The 19,537-nt window shown below is 40.5% G+C and overlaps 4 protein-coding genes across 4 annotated transcripts; 2 read left to right on the plus strand and 2 right to left on the minus strand.

The window, feature by feature from the left end:
* Positions 1–366: 366 nt before the first annotated feature.
* tsen15 (TSEN15 tRNA splicing endonuclease subunit) lies at positions 367–2,801 on the plus strand. Its single transcript, XM_015047203.1, has 4 exons — positions 367–628; positions 714–795; positions 1,503–1,638; positions 1,730–2,801. Exons 1-4 carry the CDS (start codon positions 575–577, stop codon positions 1,902–1,904), a joined length of 447 nt encoding a protein of 148 aa, XP_014902689.1. The 5' UTR covers positions 367–574; the 3' UTR covers positions 1,905–2,801.
* On the minus strand, positions 2,762–10,692 carry zgc:55943 (uncharacterized protein C1orf21). Its single transcript, XM_015047204.1, has 7 exons — positions 10,600–10,692; positions 10,349–10,482; positions 8,584–8,722; positions 5,875–5,954; positions 5,114–5,178; positions 4,954–5,017; positions 2,762–3,484 (listed from the first exon to the last, which is right to left on the minus strand). The coding sequence occupies exons 3-7, from the start codon at positions 8,672–8,674 to the stop codon at positions 3,446–3,448; spliced, it is 339 nt and encodes a 112-aa protein (XP_014902690.1). The 5' UTR covers positions 8,675–8,722; positions 10,349–10,482; positions 10,600–10,692; the 3' UTR covers positions 2,762–3,445.
* Positions 10,693–10,746: 54 nt separating this feature from the next.
* Positions 10,747–13,943, plus strand: sec22ba (SEC22 homolog B, vesicle trafficking protein a). Its single transcript, XM_015047200.1, has 5 exons — positions 10,747–10,842; positions 11,467–11,576; positions 11,661–11,821; positions 13,130–13,276; positions 13,357–13,943. Exons 1-5 carry the CDS (start codon positions 10,768–10,770, stop codon positions 13,509–13,511), a joined length of 648 nt encoding a protein of 215 aa, XP_014902686.1. The 5' UTR covers positions 10,747–10,767; the 3' UTR covers positions 13,512–13,943.
* Positions 13,944–14,264: 321 nt separating this feature from the next.
* On the minus strand, positions 14,265–19,508 carry imp3 (IMP U3 small nucleolar ribonucleoprotein 3). Its single transcript, XM_015047202.1, has 7 exons — positions 19,286–19,508; positions 17,969–18,076; positions 16,212–16,286; positions 16,059–16,138; positions 15,896–15,947; positions 15,724–15,796; positions 14,265–15,110 (listed from the first exon to the last, which is right to left on the minus strand). Exons 1-7 carry the CDS (start codon positions 19,420–19,422, stop codon positions 15,084–15,086), a joined length of 552 nt encoding a protein of 183 aa, XP_014902688.1. The 5' UTR covers positions 19,423–19,508; the 3' UTR covers positions 14,265–15,083.
* Between the last annotated feature and the right edge of the window lie 29 nt (positions 19,509–19,537).

Genomic DNA, 19,537 nt, shown 5'->3' on the forward strand with positions numbered 1-19,537 from the left:
CACACACACACAAAACACTGGTCCCACCATGCTCCCCCTGGTAAATTTATTCTATAACCACCACCACAGAGCCTGAGTAAATAAAAACACAAAGTGACATATTGAGTAAATTAATTGTCTGTTAAATAAATTCTTTAAGCATTCAATTAAACATTTGTTTATTTCATGGTACATTTATTTTTTTTATTTAATGATGTATTTATTCTGTTAATTTAGTCCCTATTGCCCCTACATATGACTGATTTCCTGATTAGTAATTTATCTTATCACAACCCAATTGTTTATTTATTTATTTGTTTTGATAAACAATGGCACCCCAGGAGCTCCATACAGACAGAGCTGAATCAGTGTGATATCTGAGTTCAGTCTGTCAGGAAGTTGCTGTTCACATTCAGTTTTTTTTTTTTTTTTTTTTTTTTTTTTTTCACCCGGTGTACGGAAAAGAAAAGACGAGTGTGTTTCCACCCGGACTAACTTTGCTGCAGAACGCCGGTAAATCTGAAAACACCAGCCATGCGTTGCTAAGCAGCTCTGGAACTTGCTGTGTTTTACCTGCAGATACTTTTAGTGTAAGATGTCCGGAGCATCAGACGGAGCGGAGGCTAACTGGATCCTGCGGCATCCCGCGGTGAGTGACAGGAACCCTGCCCGAGGGGGCTGAGCTCTGTCGGAAGCCTCAGATAGATTGACCAGCGGGGTTTTTCCTGTTTTAGCTCAAGCAGATGAAAGAGCTACAGGTGGGGGACAGTGAGCAGATCCACGCAGCTTTTTTAGTCTACATGGATCTGACTGAGGGTGAGTAGGACGCCATGTTTGATCACCAAGGTTACCTGTCCCACAGTCTAACAGTTGCCAATTCACCTCAGCCAATTCAAGTTCGTCCTTATGTTCATCCAACCATCCATGTCAATAAATCTACCCTTCCACCCACATATTCGTTTATCCATCCGACCCTTTGACACATCCTCTTATTTATCCATCCATCCATAACTTTTGTAGACCTAGTTTGAACCTAGTTCTTGTTGGATTAAAAACAAAACAAAACAACGCCTTGTTAAACAGGCTGTTTACCTGTTTAACAAGGTAAACAGCCATCAGCACCGATGTCAGATCTGGCCGATCGCTGATTACCGATCTTCCGATTCCTTTTTTTTTATCTGAAATGTGGCTAAGTATAGCAAGACAGTCACTGAGTTGACAACATTGCTGACTGCGACACGACCTGGTGGGTCTGTCACTCAAACCTCTCTCACAGCAGAGTAGAAGAGGACAGTAGTTGATTTTATTTTTACCTTTACTGAGGTAGATAAGATCGGCTTCACATGTAAATATCGGACGATCTCCCAAAATTAAGGAAATCTGGACTGATTTATCAGTACACCCATAGTTTTAGACATGCTGAAAAAAACTCTGAAATCTATCAGAATTTGAACCTAGTGTTTTATTTCAGAGACTCGGTATCGGCCACATAAATGGCAGCAGGCTGTGTTTGTGCTCTGCAGTGCGTCGGTGGAAGGAGGTCTCCTGTGTGAAAATTCCCGACCTGCAGGCGGTACTGCTGGAGGCCCAGGAGAAGGATGGAGGTCCGGTCCACACCATCCTGCCGCTACCGGTTCACCAATCTCTGAGCCACAGGAGGTCCGATCCCCAGCAGAGCTGCTCTGCCTCTCCTCTCCTCTTCTCCCTCCTGTCGCTCTGTTAACTCAGCTTCTCCCTCTCTGCTGAACAGCATCTGCCAGGCGCTGGACCGGGGCTTCCCTCTGCTGCTGTGTGCCGTGGCGTCCGACTCCACCCTGGTCTACCAGAGGATGACCGATGGGTTGGTGACCCCCGACCCCCCTGTTGGGCCCTTTGAGGACGTGGGGCGGCGGCAGCACAGGAAGAGGCGGCAGCAGCAGCGTTGATCCCGCTCTGTGGCAGTGTGCTTCTCCTCTCCTGCTTGTGCAGCTCTACAGTTTGAAACTTCAGAGCAGTGCGGTCCTCGCATCCTCGCGGTGTTGGCATGGATACGAGGGGTGTGAAACGTTCAATAGTGACTTTTCATTTCGTGACAGACGTAATTATCCCACTTTGACGTCAGCTTCCTCTTCCTTGGAGGAAGTTTCCCTTCTTCATGTGTCCACAAGGACTCAGGACAAGAGGGGAAATCCGTTTCAAGTTTTATTTCAAATATTAGTTTTGTACTGAAATATTGCATATTTTATCAAAGGTAGAATAAATGCAATGAAAAATAACTTCCTGAAGTGACTGAATTTTGGAATAAATTCCCAGGAAACGTAGAAAAGTTATTGTTTTTGCCTTTTCCCCCGCCCCCATATGAACTTGTTCATTCCTGCCAGACTGTTATTGGGAGGACGCTTTAGAGCATCAGAGAGCGTGGGGGGAGCTGGAGTCAGGCTGAGCTGTGTTCACTATGCTGATTGACAGCACTAAGACCCGCCTCCTGGCTCCTTGGTTGTTACTAGTAGCTTGATTTTGTTTTCATTTTTAACAGATTTACTTTCTCAACGTGTTGTCACGACATGGTTACTGTTTCAGCAAATATGCAAAATATATATTTTTAAATGAAACGCTGCAGTGGGCCATATGCTGCTTTACATGGACACATTCTCTGCCAAGAGCCACCAAAAAATACCCCAAAAATGTCACCATTAATTAATATTAATATCCAATAGTATATTAATATTAATATAGCTAAACATTTGATCTTGGGTGTCTGCTGTCCCTCTGCTCATCTCTGGAACAGAACCAGTCGAATTCCTGTAAACACTTTTTATTTTCCTAAAAAAAAAAAAAAAAAAGTCAAAACAAAGAAACATAACAATGAGAGATTTAACACTGGTGACTGACATACAGGAACAGACGTCCGTGTGCTGCGGCAGCGTCCACCTCGTCGTCACACGGAACAGAAACTGAAGCAGGAAACGTGACTAACTCTGGTGCGCCAGTGCGTGTGTTGTGTACGTTTCGTGATGCTAAAGTGTCTCGGTGAGAGGAAGGACCAGGACGGCTACACTTCAACACTTGAACCCTGAGGCTTATTTGACGTAGCTACCTCTGGACAGACGGGGGCGCTGTGGGGAGAACAGGTTTATACTGCGTCTCTGCGGAGGGGGGGGGAAGAGACTTGTCACGGGAGAAAATGACGCAACTTTAGCACAGGTCCACATGAGTGGATGAATACTGATGGTAGTCTGATACGTTTCAGTTCGTGTTTCTGACTCTGGGTCGGTGTGATGGCTTCGTTCCGGACGGAGGCCAACTCTTCCAGATCTCAGCTGGAATCGACCAAGCTCAGGCTGTGGGTAGGGGAGGGTAAAAACGTCCCGGCTTCAATCCAATCCCTCTCCGCCATGCTCAAACAGAGTTTATTAAAACAAGATCAAGCCCCATGTGCCCCGGAGTCCGTCCCGTCTTCCATCCTGTCGGATCCAGGACGGTGAGGCTATGTCACGTCCTCTTCCTCTGAGCAGTAGTCCCGACCCTGGACACAACACACACAATTAGCACTAGCTAGCCGCGTTCTCTATATATTTGCGGAATTTGACATTTCGAAAACAAATTTGCTTGATGGATACATGTGAATTTCGAAAAATTCTTGTTTCTCTATATATATATAAAAAAGTTTTAAAGCTAAGAGTAAAGTGTTTTTTTTTGTTTTTTTTGTTTTGTTTTTTGAGTATCGAAATTAGTTTCTTTTGCAAAGCTTCAATGCAGACCCCTTTTTCATGTCACAGGAGTCGCATCAATAACCACTGAAGAAAACAAGGAAGAGTTACCTTGGGAACAAACTTATTCACATGAGATTTTAGTTGCCGTTCTCATTTAATGGAAAAACCATAATTGCAAAATTTAGTTTTTTCGACATCAGCAGATTATTGAAAGAAGTTTTTCCCACATGGAAATATTTAACATTTGTAAATATACATTATTATTTATTTATTTTCTCTCGAGTCTGCGAGTGTTCAAAAAAGGGATATAAAAATTTGATGCATTATTACTATCACTTGTAATGGTAATGCAACTACTGTTTACACTAGAGACTAATGAACAGTAACAATGACTTTTTTTCCATTCAAAAATGCTGGACTGTTTAGGTGAAAAGTATTTACACCCTTTCATCTTTTCCCTGCTTCAACTGCAGATTTCAGTTTATTTTATTGGTGTTTGAATTGACAGACCAACACAAAATAGAGCAGAATTGTGAAGTGAAAAGGAATTGAATGGTTTCAACAAGTAGAGATCAAAAATGGAAGTGTGGTGCGTGTTTGTATTGACGCCTCCTAAACCTTTTAGAACCAGCCACGCCGCTGGAGCTTTGGCTTAAGGATCACTTCCTGTTGGGAGGTCAACCTCCACCCCAGTCTCAAATTATATCTTGCATTTAGCACCACCTGTCTTCCTATCGAGTACCATCAGCATCCCTGTCCCTGCTGAAGAAAAGCGTCCACACAGCATGATGCTGCCACCACCATGTTATCCTGAATGAGTAATGTGTTAAAGTTGCAGTATGTAACTTTTTGTTTTATATATATATATATATATATATATATATATATATATTACATACTGCAGCTCTAAAATAATAATAAAAAAAAGCAAAAACATAAGCTGAGGGATGTGACTAAGTGCTGGGTTCAGAAGGAGAAATGGAATTGGACTTTATTACATTATCAATTCCCCTACTCTTCCCCAGCCATCTGTTCTGCATGCTGGCACAGAGTCTGGGATATCAGCGGTCACTCATCCCCCCCCCGTGTTGTGTTAGATGTGACAGACTCGCCTGTAACCATATTACTCATACACTGGATGTGACAGATTGAGTCTGTTATGCATCATTGTGTCATCTGTCGTGTCCTTGCTAAATACAGATCCGCAACAGCTGCAGCGTTAATCTCCTGCCTGTCATTGGGCGGAACAGCAACGCCGCAGCCATCTATTCACCTCCCTTACCTTCTCGATCTTTTCGTCCAGCATCCGGAAGAACTCCTGCTGGCTCTCCGAGGAGTGGATGCTCCTTAAGGGATGGGGGAACAGACACCCAGTTAGAAATATCCTCTAGCACCTCAACCTGAGAGAAAACCGACCAAACTTCAGCATCGCTCAGACTCACAGAATCTTCCCGTTGGATCCCGATTCATTGGGATGTTGTCCTACTCCAAGCAGAGCGCTCTTCTCCTGCAGGACAAAGCACAGCACTCATCATCACTACTGCAGCCCAAGGTTTCCCCAGAACGCTTGCTGAGCCCGGTGGCTGGGCACCAGGGCAGTCACTCATCCAGCAGCCCGTCGTTGTTTTTGAGTTAAAGATGTTTAAAGTGGACAGCAAATTTGAAAATATCACTTGATAACCATAAAGTCTTAAAAAAATGCAAAAATCGTTAAAAGACTTTTAAAAAAAGCAATGCTTAGCCTGTTGGGGGCACAAGTAAAGCCTGGAGGCCCGCCATGCTTATAATACACTGAGGGAAAGCCTGACAGCCTCTGTAATGATTTTGTGCTCAATTAAAATCAGAAGAAAACAAGAAGGAACATAAAAATGGTGCATTTATGTCTCTTTAATTTTCTTTAGCTGCAAGTTAGAAAGTCAAATCTCTGCTGGTTTTAAATTTAAAACCTTAACATCTAAAAGTTTTTATAAGTTTTGAGAGTAAAGTCATAATTCAACGAGATTATAATCAAACATTATCAGAATAAAGTCATAATAATTAAAGAAGCTCTGACATTTCAGAACATCTGTGTCTGTTTAAACGTATTTCCTTTGTATATAAAGAAAGTCGTGTTCTTTTATAACACGACGTTCAATAAAGTCAAACTCAAAAACACTTCAAACATTTTCATCCACGGCAGTGAACCTAAACCCAGATCACGCACTGAGCCGTCATGGCCGCCGTCTCCCGCCTCCTCTCCACTGATGAGCTTGTCCTTCTCCACGCCTCTCATCTTGTGCTCGTCTGTGGAGAAGCAGACACAGAGAGAAGACCCGTCCCCTTTATTATTATTATTATTAACACAGCAGGAGCGGCAGTGGTAGCGGGTTGATTCGGGACAATCCTCTGAGGTCAACAGTTCTCACAGTTCAGTTCTCCTCAAAGTAATTACATGCTGGAGTTCTGGCGTCTGGCTCTAAGGCCCGACCCGACAATGGCTGGCAAGCAGCAGAACACGAGCTGCCGGTCCGGTTTGGACTGAGTGTGGGATCTGTCCGATCCCAAGCTCTGAGAGATCAGGAAGTAAAAGCGCAGAGAAAAAAAAAAGTAAAATTCTGATTCTATGAAGAATCAGAATTTCTATTCCTGGGAATTCTGAATCGATCAAAATGCTCAAAAAAATTATTTTAGTCTGCTTTTTTTTTTTTTGTAAAATGACATTTTGGATAGTTATTTATTTAAGATAAAGCCAGGTGGTTTAAATCTAAATGAATGCTGGTAATTTAAGTTACACAATTTGATGCACTAAACTATTTTTGTTTAAATGCAAACTGATGGAATTTGATGTAAATAGCAAATTATTTTAAATATTTCTCTATTTGTCATTTCCTCTTGCCAGTCGCATCATTTAAGCAGAATCTCTAATATGAACAGGAAAAAAAAGGCTTCTGAATCAAATCATGAGCCTAAAAACGTCTAGATGCGATGCTGAAAGATTTGCAAATGTATTTATTCAGAATATCAATAGCTTTTCTTATTTATTTTTTTTTTAATATTCTGGCGGTGTCAGCTCGGTGTCTCCGGCTCGTTCTGTTGGAGTGATTTGGTCGACTATGACGGTGATGTGATTATGAGGGCCAGATGGGCTGGTCGGTGTCTGCAGATTTCCAGGGATTTTCACGTCAGCCGCCTCTGGAGCTCAATGAAAAAAAAAACAAACAAACAATAAACTCAGAGAGGAGCTGCAGTTCAGAGGACAGATGGGGGAACAGAGAGTCAACAAGATGAAGCCGTGAGGCGGTCAGAGTGCAGCCGCAGCAGAAAGGTGAGCCGCTCTGATTGGACTCTGGCTCCAAACTGCTGATGGTGGAATGAAGAATTATGCAGCATAAACCTGATCTTTATGGATGAATAGATATTAATAAGAAGCGCATCGATTGCAGTTTTCTAGCCGATCACCGATCTTTAAAAGCCTGAGCTGCTGATTCCAAATACTGATCCTGCCCCCCCCTCTCCGCCCCTTTGTTTGAAAAGTTGCTAAATATCAGAGATATGATTCTTTAATATTCATTCACATCAATGAGTGATGTGCACATTACAAATGTGTGCAGAATTTCACTGCCAAAGGAACCGATGCCTCAATGTTCCTGTGCTCGGCCAGCAGACTCCCCTGACCTTTGACCCCATTAATAATCTACCAGGGCTCCTATATATTTAAAAAAATATATATATTGTGCTGATGTTATTACTCTAATTTTCTGAGCTACACACTTGTAGCTTGGACTGTCAATAAATCAACTAATCACACGATAAATTAGAACAAAGCCAATCATTTCTATTTGTATGATTTATCGTTTTTCTCTTTCTGCCAAAAACTGGATGATAAAAGTCTTCAGTCTGCTGCTTTTGTTGTTTTGTTCATTAATTCAGGATGTTTAAAACGTCTCCCAGGTCCACTGTTAAATGTTCACGCTAAGAACGATGTAATGTGTTCTTACTTTATTGCGCCATTATCATTATATCGCATGAAAATGGTTTCAAAAATAACCAGAAGTTATCGTTTGTGGCGATAACTTCTAGGACAATTTATCGTTCAGTAAAATGTGTTATGGTGACAGGACGACCCAGGCTTTTGATTTCCATTCGACGCTCAAATGACATCACTCCCTCCAGTGTTTTAATGAGGGTTTTAACTTTCTCATGATCAGTATATTTAATAATATTAAGTCGTAACTTCAAGTTTTCTTTCTATCGTTTTTGGTTATTTTATACATTCTCAGGTTGATATTTAAACAGGAGCGTCAAAAGCAGAGGAGCTGGATCAGCAGAGCCTGCTAACAACTGATGATGTCATTCAGTTGTTATGGAATATCGACTATGGTGCCCCGACTTTGAGCTGTCAGCATGTCATGACAGCAATCAGACCATCGCCCAGCAACTGTCAGAGGATTCTTTATATTCGTTACTAGACTGATTGCTAGTGGAGCATCCTACTAGCAATGAATTACGACAAGCTTTAATTTCCCTTTGGGATAAATAAAGTGCTTTTGAACTGAACTGAATCAGAAAGTCTCACTTCTTTTCTGCCCTACTTTCAGCTCTAACGACGCCCGCTCTGGGGAGGAGACGCCTGAATAACAGCTGAATTTGGCAGTGCTTCCCTCTTTTAAGTCTTGCATAACAATAACGACGGCCCTCCTGTTGCGGGGCGCTCTTCGTCCCTTGGCAGGATGTTGCGGAGGGGGGCGGGGCTATTCGTTCACCCCTGAAGGTGCTCTGCCACCGTCCGACACAACCGCCTCCAACTGTCCAAGCAGATTCAGTCCCTTTGGAAAGAATGTCCAGATCCCTCCATCCCCATCCAACAGTACCCTCTGTTTAAAGCTACAGGAAGAGTTAGGAGGCAGAATAAGTCCCTCATTGTCAGACTGACCAGAGACGAGGTCCCCGTTGCTGTGGGATTTGCTCTGGCCCTCCTCATCGCTGGGAACAGAAGAAACCTGCTTGGCAGAGGTGCAGCCCATCTCCTCCTGAACGGCTCTCCTCCTCAGCCCAAAGCTTTACAGGCACACCTGTAGATGATAACAGGAAGGCGAACTCTCATCAGTGACAGCAGGAGGGTTAATGGCAGGTACACGTTAAACAGGACGGGACCCAGGGAATGCACCAGCTGAGGTTTTCTGGCCGATCACCAAGAAGTACAATTCTGCCAAAAAAAAAAACAAAAAAAAAAAACTCAGAAACTTTCTAGAAAAGAAAAGGTAAAATTTCAGACTTTGAAAAAACAACAATTTAAGAAAAACTGACAAATTTTGAGATAAATCTCAGAAATTTTGGAGGAAAAAAACTTGAAAGTGTCCGAGTTTGAAAAGTCAAAAATGTGCTAGAAAAAGGCTTAGAAATTTTGAGATCAATCTCAGAAATATCCTGGAAAAACTTGGAAATTTCTGAGTTTGAAAAATTAAAAATTTACAACAAAAAATATTCGATTTTATGATTACCTTCAGAATTTTTTATTTATTTATTTATTTTTGAAAAAACAAGAACATTTTTGAGTTTCAAAAGTGAATAATTTCCACAATTTTTCTAGAAACTTTTTGAGTTTTTTCCCTGGCAATGTTTTGACTTTTCAAAATCAGAAATTTCCTTTTTTTTTCCTAAAAAATTTCAGAGATTTTTTTTCTATCTACAATGGCCCTAATAGTTTGAAGGGTAAAACAGGGAACAATGTTAGGCAGGAATCCAGACTGTCATGACCCATCAGTGAATGTGTGGCTCAGCAGCTTCAAAACAACAATCAATAATCAGATGATGGATAGTTTAATAATTAAAGGTGTTGCTCTTAAATTTGTCTGCCATCACCAATAAAACACCAAAGAATATTAAGAACTAACTGCGTGAAACTAATCTCAGTTTTTATAATCAATTAGTCATGAAGTGAACCACCCTTGAAATAATAATCAAAAATACAATCTTCCCACTCTACTCCTGAATGGACAATAAAACTAGCTGTGATTCACCATCACACACGGGACTGGGAATGCACCAGCGACAAGCCCGCTGCTGCGCAACAATCAGGCCTTTCAGAGTGGGTGAGGGTCAGGGGGGGATCTCACCGAGTCATTTCTATTAGTGAATGGTGTTTATTTTCTTCTTCTTTTTTTCCCTATGAAGAACAGGGGATTACACTGGACGCGCGCTCCCATCTCCCACGTCCTAATGCTGCAGAGCAGACCTCAACATGGAGGGTGGGATCCATCGGATCCATTGATCCAGAGTGATCCATCCTGATGCGGGCTGGTTGTTCCTGAGCGGCCGGTGAAGGAGAATCCAGTTGCGGACTCAGCTGCTTCCGGGGCCCCGTTTCGATTACAACCACTAGCATAAATGCTTCATTTATAACTGTAAATATATTTTTTAAAAATAAATAATAATAAAGAAAAGACAAAAAGAGCCTAGCTAACTTTAAGTAAAACATTCCAACCAACTGAGGGGCTGATTTCACAGCATTTCTAAAGAGGAAGGGAGAGTCGTGGACCGCAGTGTTTGAGGAGGGGTGTATACAGGATGCTAGATTGATTTAATAAATAACGTAAGTTGGGGAAAGAGGCGCCATTCCGGCGGCTGCGTATAAATGCCGAGACGTTATTCTGAAGAGCGGAACGGAGAGCGGGGCGAAATGGAAAAGGCAGCTTTACCTTTCTGGTGAATCCATGGCTCAGCGGCTCCTTCCTGTGCTGTCAGTCCGCTCGGAGCTGCCGCTCAGACAGCATCTGCAGCTCCGCTCGACTCGGCTCACTCAGCGCCGTCTGCTCCCCCGCCGCCACGCGCTCTGTCACAGTGACGAAATAGCGCGAGGGAATATGTCAAACACAAGCCAAAATTATTATTACAGCTGTATATTCCCTAAAAATATAGTTTTCGAGAAACACAAACCACCGTAGCATACCTCTGTATTGCGTCGTCACCGTGTGTTGTCAGTCGGACCTAATTCGAAGGTGCACCGAACCATTTCCGCCCTGCGCGTTACAAATGCAACATCGCAGTAAACTGCCGAGAGAAGTTTGTTCAGTGTCTTGGCTGATCGAGCAGCCGCTGAGCGTCCACATCTGTCGGCATGATCTTCCTCACGGTAATCGCTCGGCTGGCGGACGGTCTGCCGCTGGCTGCGTCCATCCAGGAAGATGAACAGGTTTGAATGAGGGCTGAATTGGGCTCCGACAGCTGCACACAGAGCTCCTTTCAAAACTTGGTTAAATGAATGCATGAAGGGAAGAAAAGAAAATAGAAATAACTCATGGCTGTAGTGTATTCTTTGTTTTGCTGAAAGATTTAACATCTAAACTTAGTATAGAACATAGCACTGCCACCTCATGGTTTCAGCTTGTTAAGCTTATATGTGTTATGGAAGTGAGGACAGGGTTAGCTGTGTTATTTGATATTTTACTATTTTTGATAACGGCAAAATATTTCATGTTTGTTTTTAGCTATGCTCCTGCCCTTATGGTACAGTATATTTTAAAAAAAAATTTATCTTTGTGTGAACCTACATGAGTCTGCATCTTGTCACTTAGCTGCTGTTGAACCTGAATTTCCCCATTGACAGTAAAGGATACTATTCAATCTGTAAACAATGAGAAACAGAGTCAGATGACTCAGAGTTCAAGTTTAATGTGACAGAACTCATAGAGAACTTGGTCACATCCAGATGTGACCAATGCTGCAGGTTTTAAACAACCTGCGCCATTAGAGGCTGTTTTCACTGACTGGTTCTACAGCTAACAAACATGGATGTGCTTTGACTGTTTTCTGCCAGTTAGGAAGAGACCTCCAGCATTACCAGAGTCAGGCCAAGCAGCTACTCCGAAAACTCGACGCTCAGAGCCCAGACCGCTGCATGCTGGAGGCTGGGAACGTGAACTTCTGGTCAGTTGAGATTTGTAGATTCAACCTGGAATCGAAGGCCTTTTGATTATTTATGGGTTTGACCCCCCCCCTCCCCCCTCCCAGTTACTTCATATCCCAGGGTGTTTGCTGCCTGTGTCTCTGTGATGCCTCTTTCCCTAAAAAGATGGCTTTTGGGTACCTAGAGGACCTCCACAATGAATTCTGTGAGCAGTACGGAAAGAGAGTCCCCACGGTGACAAGGCCATACTCCTTCATAGAGTTTGGTAAGGTTCTCTTTGGGTTTTCCTATTAGACTGGTTCCAGGGCTGGTGCTTCAGCAAGTTCTTAACTGGTTCTATAAAAAAAAAAACAGTTTGGTTTGTTCACTAACGAGGAGCTTTGTCATCTCAGCCAGTAGATGTTTGATTTAATTTTGTATCTGTGGACTTTTAACAAATTTAGCTAAAATGAGTTTTAGTTGTTGTGACTCACAACATTGGTTGCTGGTTTCCATGAGCTCCAACTCTGGACTAAAGCTGTTCTTTCTTCAGAGCAAATATAGTAGCAATTTATCTGTGCCAGATTGAGTATTATGAAAATTTGGACTGATTATCAATTTGCTGATATCATATATAATATAGATTTTGCTACCATTTTGACACAGTGAAAAAATCGACCACACTGCTGACATTGCTTCTCTGTTTCGGTTAAATCCCACACAATCTTATACTGCATCGCTATCACTTTAATTAAAATGTTTTAATGTGGAAAAAATACAATGTCGAATTGCAGTGTTTCCATCAAATCAAGAACTCATTTCAAATCACAGGTGAATAAGTTTGTTCACACGGTGAGTCATTAAAAATATCACGCCACGCCATCATCCCCCAACTACTTCCCGTCATCTTCTTCATGGTTTTCATCGGTGGTAACATCTGGTTGTTTATCGTGTGACTTGTGTGATACAAAAAAAAAAAATTCCATTGCAGTTTTGCAAGATAATCCAATTTTGATTTGACTAAAACACCCACCTCATCCTAGTGGCAAAACTTTAAAAAAAGAGTTCAAAATTGGAGTGTTTCTATTGCGCAAATTTATTGTCAAAATATGAAAATGTGCAGTTATTTGGTCAACGGAAACGCAGTTAATGTCACATGACCAAACAAAAACCAACCCCCTCCTGAAATACAAATGGAAACAAGATGGAAATAAACATTGGTTATTAATATCGGCCCAGTTTTATCGGATTGTCACCGATGTTAATGCCGATACATTGTGTGTCCCCAGTATTAAGGATGCTAGAAACACAAAGAACGTTTCCTAAATTTAGCAAGTGATAAAGTCTACATTAGTCTTTATGTGCAAAAAAATTGTAACTAAATTTAAAAAATGTAATGCAAACAAACAATAGATTAGCATTTATGCTAAACATCTGAAGGAGCGGAATATTCACAATATCTGATTAAAATCTAATCTTTATCGTCGGAGTGTTTTCTGAAATTGAATAATTAAAAGAAGGGAACGTCTTTTAGATCCACTTTAGGACACACATGTAAAGAGCAGAGAGGAAAAGTAATTTTTTCATATTCTAGATACGTATATCCAGAAAACAAAGAAGTCATACATTGACAGCAGGGCTCGGAGGAACCTGAGCAGCGTCAGCACGGAGCTGCAGGACGTCCAGAGAATCATGGTGGCAAATATCGAGGAAGTCCTGCAGAGAGGAGAAGCTCTTTCCGGTAATCAGTTTGGAGTAAAACCCCAACCGGTTGGCCAGCTGTCTGACTCCAGCTAACCCTGAATCTGCTTTCTTCATCAGCTTTGGACACCAAGGCCAGCAACCTGCGCAGCCAGGCCGAGAAGTACCGCAGCGACGCCAGATTCCTCAACACTCGCTCCACCTACGCTAAAGTCGCTGCCGTGGTTTTGGTCTTCGTCACGGTGATCATCTATGTGCGCTTTTGGTGGCTTTGATGATTAAACAAAGACTCTGAAAAGGGGGGAAAGTTTCCCCTCTCTCTGTGGTGAAGGAAGACCTTTCTTCTCTGCTGTAGCTTTAGGTTTTGTATTCTGTGAAACCAGAGCTGTCAGTGTTTAGTTGGACTTTTCTTTTGTACGGAGACAAATGTTCTACAGTGGGCCGTTGTGGTTGTTTACACAGGCAGATGTTTGCACAATGGAGGTGGAGCTTCTCTGAGTTACACGACAGAAGAAGAAGAAGCAGATTCCAGATAATATGTTGACACTGTGAGGAAAACACTCTGGTTTATTTATATTGTTTTAAAAAATTAAAAGATTTAGCAAACTATCATGTATGGTGACATCATGAGCAGTCTCTCTGGGTTTAACTGTTTATCGTAAAAAGCAGGTATATTCTAAAGCAGTAAAAAAACAAAAAAAAAACAATGCAAATCATAAAACTACAAAATACAAAACCAGGTTCATGACTCGTGATGTTTGGGCTGTAATTCCATTTCAGTCATAAACATCAAAATTAATCCAAATAAATACTTGAAATATTTCACAGTGAAGTGAATCCATAACATATTTAGGTTTCACTTTTAACCTGAATTATTAGAATAAACTTTAAAAGTACTTTAATGAAGGTAGTTTATGTGGCCTAACAGTGTTCAGGAATTGTAGTTTTTCTTACAAGTTGTTTTTTTCCAGTCCAATAAATCAAGATAAAAATTAGATGTAATTAAATAATTTGAAAACTACATTAAATCAACCTGTACAGTAACTTTTATTTGGAAACCAGTCACTGTTACTGACTTCAATACATAAACATCTTTTTATTACTGTGCTTTATTCTGAAAATCAGACCCTGTTCAGTTCCTGGTTGGTCATGTTCACAACTGTCAGAAAGTGTATTACTATTCAATCAGCATCTTTCAGAAAATACATTTATTTACTGATCCCAAAAAATGCTTTGTGTATTTTTGAATTGTTATGAACAAGTAATAAAAACACAACCAAAATAAAGGACCTGGATTTTTACCATGAGATGAGAAACAGGTTAGGGTTAATAGTGTGATTTGAAGCAAATAAATTAGCTAAAAGGATCAGATTTTTTGCACACAAAAAAAAAAAAGTTCTGGAACTAAATTATTTTCCTGAGGTATTTTAAACAGGGCTTCACCGATACAGGATTTCAAAGCTGTTCAATGAGCTTTAACCCCTTAACTATCACAAGGAAAGATGCTTACAGATGAGTCAATGGGTCCATGAGGACAACCCGACCTGCTGATTCAGATTTTGACTGATATAATTTTTTTTTTAATTATTCAGGTACTCTGTAAGTATCAGCTGATCGCCCAAATGAAAGGAAATCGGCCCATTTACTGGTGCAGTCCTAATGTTAAAGCCGGGAGTTTGACATTTAAAGACCGCTTCATGCTGAATGTGGCAGCATTCATTCTTCATATCCAGAAGGAATCTACAGAAAACGAGGCCAACGTTTTCCCAGAAGTCCGTAACTCTATCCTGTTGGAGTTTAAAGCATTCCTCCTCCTCCGTTGTCTTTGCAGCACAGTTCATTCCCACTCATGCTATCAGATCAAAGTCGTCCCTCTGTAACAGAAACATTAATGCAAGTCATAATCCCACATTAAGACAAGTCATAATCCCACATTAAGACAACATGACAGAGATCTTCATAACTCGATAACAGAGGCCCTCAAAGCTGCGTTTCCATAACAAATGTGTGCAAATGTTTGTTGCACACATTTATCAAGAAAACATAATTTTCAAGAAAACATAATATCAAGAAAACATAATTTCACAATTTTAATGTTTCCATAGAACCAGAAATTCAATTAAAATCACATGAATAAGTTTGTTCATTTGATAAGTCATTAAGAAATCAGGCCTCGCCATCATCCTACAACTACTTCCGGTCATCATCTTTGTCATTTCCACCAGTAGCAACATCTAGTTGTTGATCATGTGACTCGTGAAATGTAAAAACAAAAAAAGTGTCTCCATCACAGTTTTGGAAAAATACATCTATTTCAATATGGCCAAAAAACCACCTCATCTTAACGTAGAAATATTTTTATAGCAAAATATGTTTTTTCGGAATTACCATGTTTTCATTAAGCGAATGTTATGGCCAGTTATGGTTAGTGGAAACGCAGCTATAGTGAAGCTCCTCCATTTATTCATGGATGAATGAAAGTCTCACCTCGTCATTATAATTCAGGACGTGCTGCTTGATCTTCGACGAGTCCACCCAGGTGACAAAATCTTCCATATTTCTAAAACAAAGACATAATTTCAGACAGTGCTGCTGATTTTTATACACAAAAATATCTTGTGGAGGATGTCAGATGTTATAAACCAAGCTGGAGACCGACCTTGTGACGAGAAACGCTGGATCTGTGACGATGTCCGGGCCGACACGAACATCTGTCAGCGTGTTTAGGAAAACTACCAATCGACCTCTATTGTTGGATGGAAACAAACCTACATTCTCTCTGGGATAACAAACACCAGATGGACACATGGGCTGAAGGATACGTCCTTGTTGGATGAAGGTAATGGCCGTCTTCAGGTTCTGAGCCATGCGGAGGTTCAGCATGATGCTGGGCAGCCGCCTCCTGCAGGTGAATGAACAGGCAGGATAAAACAGAGCTGCAACGATGCGTCAGTTTGTGTTTGTGAAGATTTTACCTGCAGAAGGACGAGGCTGTGACCTTCTCTGTCAGCGACAGGTTCTGTCTGGTGGGGATCAGGCCGATGCTGTACCTGATCAACCAGAGGAGCAGACAGTGTCGCATCAGGTTAACACGAGTCACAATCCACTGAGGTTTCATGTGGAAAGGTCAGAGGGCAACAACAGATGTGATCAAAGTAGGGCCGCACCAATCAATCAGCCACGATTTCCTTAATTTTGGGCGATTGGCTGACACGTGAAACCAGTCTTCTTCCACAATGGTCTAAAAAACAGACATTGTTTCCTTCTACTTAACATTAGCTGCATTTCCACCGACCATATAAGTGCGCAATTTGACATTTAAAGAATAATTGCTTAATGGAAATTTTGGGGAAAAAAACAAGACATTTTTTGATTAAAATGTTATGCTAGGATGAGGTGTTTTTTTTTTTTAATTATCCATATAGAAAGTGGTTTATTTTTGCAAAAACTGCAATAGAAACACTTTCACATCACACGAGTTACATGATCAATGACCAGATGTTACTACTAGCAGAAATGACAAAGAAGACGACAGGAAGTGGTAGGAGGATGATTGTTTTTGATAACTTATTGAACAAGCTTATTAAAGTGTGATTTTAATTGCAATTTTCATTTCATGGAAACACGGTATTTGATAAATTGTGGGGGGTTTAAAATTAGCGACAAAATTTTGCGCACATTTGTAATGGAAACGCAGCTAATATTCGCTCCACTGCTGTCAACTTAGCAACTTTAATGTTATATTTAGCAACTTTTAGATAAAAAATAAAAAGTAGGTATGAGACAAAATGCCTAATCAGCAGATTAGGCTTTGCAAAGATTGGGAATCGAGTAGAAAACTGCAATGGCTGCACCTGTAGATCAAAGTAATGTTTATAGTCATCGTACCATGTGTAGTAAAATAACGATGGACTTCCCTTGACGTCGAAAAGAAATACTTATTTTACAGCAAAAGCACTAAGACATTATTTTCCCTGTAATGAGGAACTATTAAATCTGAAACCAGATATTTACATGCACTGCATAAAAATAAAACACGTTTTTCTCACCATAATTGACTCAGACTAAAGTTTTTTCTGTTTTTCACAATTTCTAAACACCTGAAACCTAAAACCCAGACATAAACTCAGTGAATGTCCAGCTTGTCAGGAAGTAAACGGGTTCTGTGTCCCAGACACAATTCTGTTGAGAAATGTGTTAAACCCAAAAATAAAAGTAAAAGACTTTGTGAAAATTCTGTAAGAAAGTTTCATCGTCAACAACGAACAAAGACCTGAGCTGTAATGGCGTTCAGGAACAAAGAAGCCAATACTGATTAAGGTTATCCAAAGCACTCAGGAACTTTTAAGCTGAAATTAAAGTGATCATAATATGGGTCAAAAAGGGTTTTCCAAATGACAAATTATATTTACCAACCAGAGGTAATTTTAGTCATTCTAACAGCCGTGAAACAGGAAAGATTTAGCCTTACTTCTTGTCAGGATGGTGAAGAAAAAAGATCTCTCTCTTTATAATGTATATGTAAACATCTGATTTCAACTGTACATTTATAAATATATCTACACTAATGTGAATATAAATGAAAAAATGTTTAGTTATTTGTGTTTTTGTTACATTTACTGATAAATGTCCTTTCTTTTGGATTCGTTTGTGACTCTTCAGTCTTTTACTGGTTCTGTTTGGGTTGTTTCGGTTCTGACCCAAACCGACCCAATGGCCTCTGGTGACTCACAGCTTTTCCAGGAAGCGGTGTGTGCTCTGAGCTCTGAAGCCGTCCTTCTCATCCAGGTCTCTGATCTTCTGCGCCAGCTCTCTGATGTTCCGACTGAGCTTGTTGTACCTGAAAGATAAAAAAGACAACCTACAATAAAACCAACCATTTCCTTCCTATACGCTGTTCTAACACACCTAATTCAGGTGGAATACACACTACACCTTACCAACACTTTAAAGTCCTATATCATGATGAGGTAAAGACTTGGTGAGTCTGATTTGATTCTGCTTTTTGGGAATCTGAACAACGTCCATCAGCTCTAGTTGAACATATAAAATACTCTCACTTGGTAAACATGTATTATAATTAAGACGGCTAAGAAAAAAAAAACATTGAGTTTCAAAAACTCAAATGTTTCACATTAAGACACTTGACCCTGAGAAGAACCCTGAAACCGCCATGCTGATGCTTTAAAGATCACAAACTGTGTTTGTGTGTCTGTAGAACATTTATGCACTTAGCTTGGACATTCTGACCACTTCTCACTCTGTTACTTTCTCCTACTACTCTCCAGTTATGTGTCATCATCAATTATGGATGCTATTACCTTTATGTTTTCTCTGCTTTGTGACATTTCCCAGGAGGATGACATATCTGGAACAATTTCTGTCAACATGTTCTCTCTCTCAGCAGATGATACACTCGCCCTTGTCTTTTGGTGTTTAAATTGAAGAAGATACTTCTGCCCCTAACTAGGTGTAGTACTTATTTGTAGTTTGTCTATTTAGTTGAGCTTTAATCCTAGATGATAACAATTACTGCTCCAATTAATTATGTCAACATTAGTTACCCTGAAAGTACTCCTGTGAATTTTGTGCCTCTGTTCTGTGTTTTTAACCAGCAAGTTGGTTTCTTCTTGTTAAAAGGGAAACATTTCTTTCTACTGTTGCCGCATGCCTTCTCAGTATAAAGAAAATTCTAGACGATTAATTTGCTATAATAAACTGAATTTTACTGCACTGTGGTAAAACTAGAATCTAATTGGAAGGTTATATATAGTGTATTCAACCCGGAAAACTACTTTTACTGAATTTATCGGTAGTATTCTATCTTGGTAGTGAATTTAACTCACATTGTGATTATTATTATTTTTTGGGCTAATGAGCAGACTTATAAATAGCAACTTTGATCTTCGTTTGCTTCCATCTTCATGAACAACTCGTTTTTCCACATTTGAACTTTTTCGACCTTCTCCATTATCCTTCCTGTCTGACTAATCTGAACGCCGCAGCGTCCAGTCAGACCCCCAAACATCTCATCACACATTTTACTCACTTTGTATAGTCCTCGCGCTTCTCGATGTGATACTTCCGTAACACCTTCACCTCGTGCAGGTTGTTGTCCACCTCCCAGTTGATGAAGTCTACCTTCTTCAACAGCTTCTGCTCGTGATATTTTAATTTACGAACCATTTTATTTCTCTGTTACCTCACAAATACTTCCCTCTGAGGAAAACCGGAAACACGTGCTCTTCTCCTTCTTCTTCTTCTTCTTCTTCTTCTTCTTCTTCGGAACCTTCGGAGAAAT

Source organism: Poecilia latipinna, unplaced genomic scaffold (genome assembly GCF_001443285.1).
Source record: "Poecilia latipinna isolate Pla-1442-1.1 unplaced genomic scaffold, P_latipinna-1.0 Scaffold814, whole genome shotgun sequence".
Taxonomy (NCBI): Eukaryota; Metazoa; Chordata; class Actinopteri; order Cyprinodontiformes; family Poeciliidae; genus Poecilia; species Poecilia latipinna.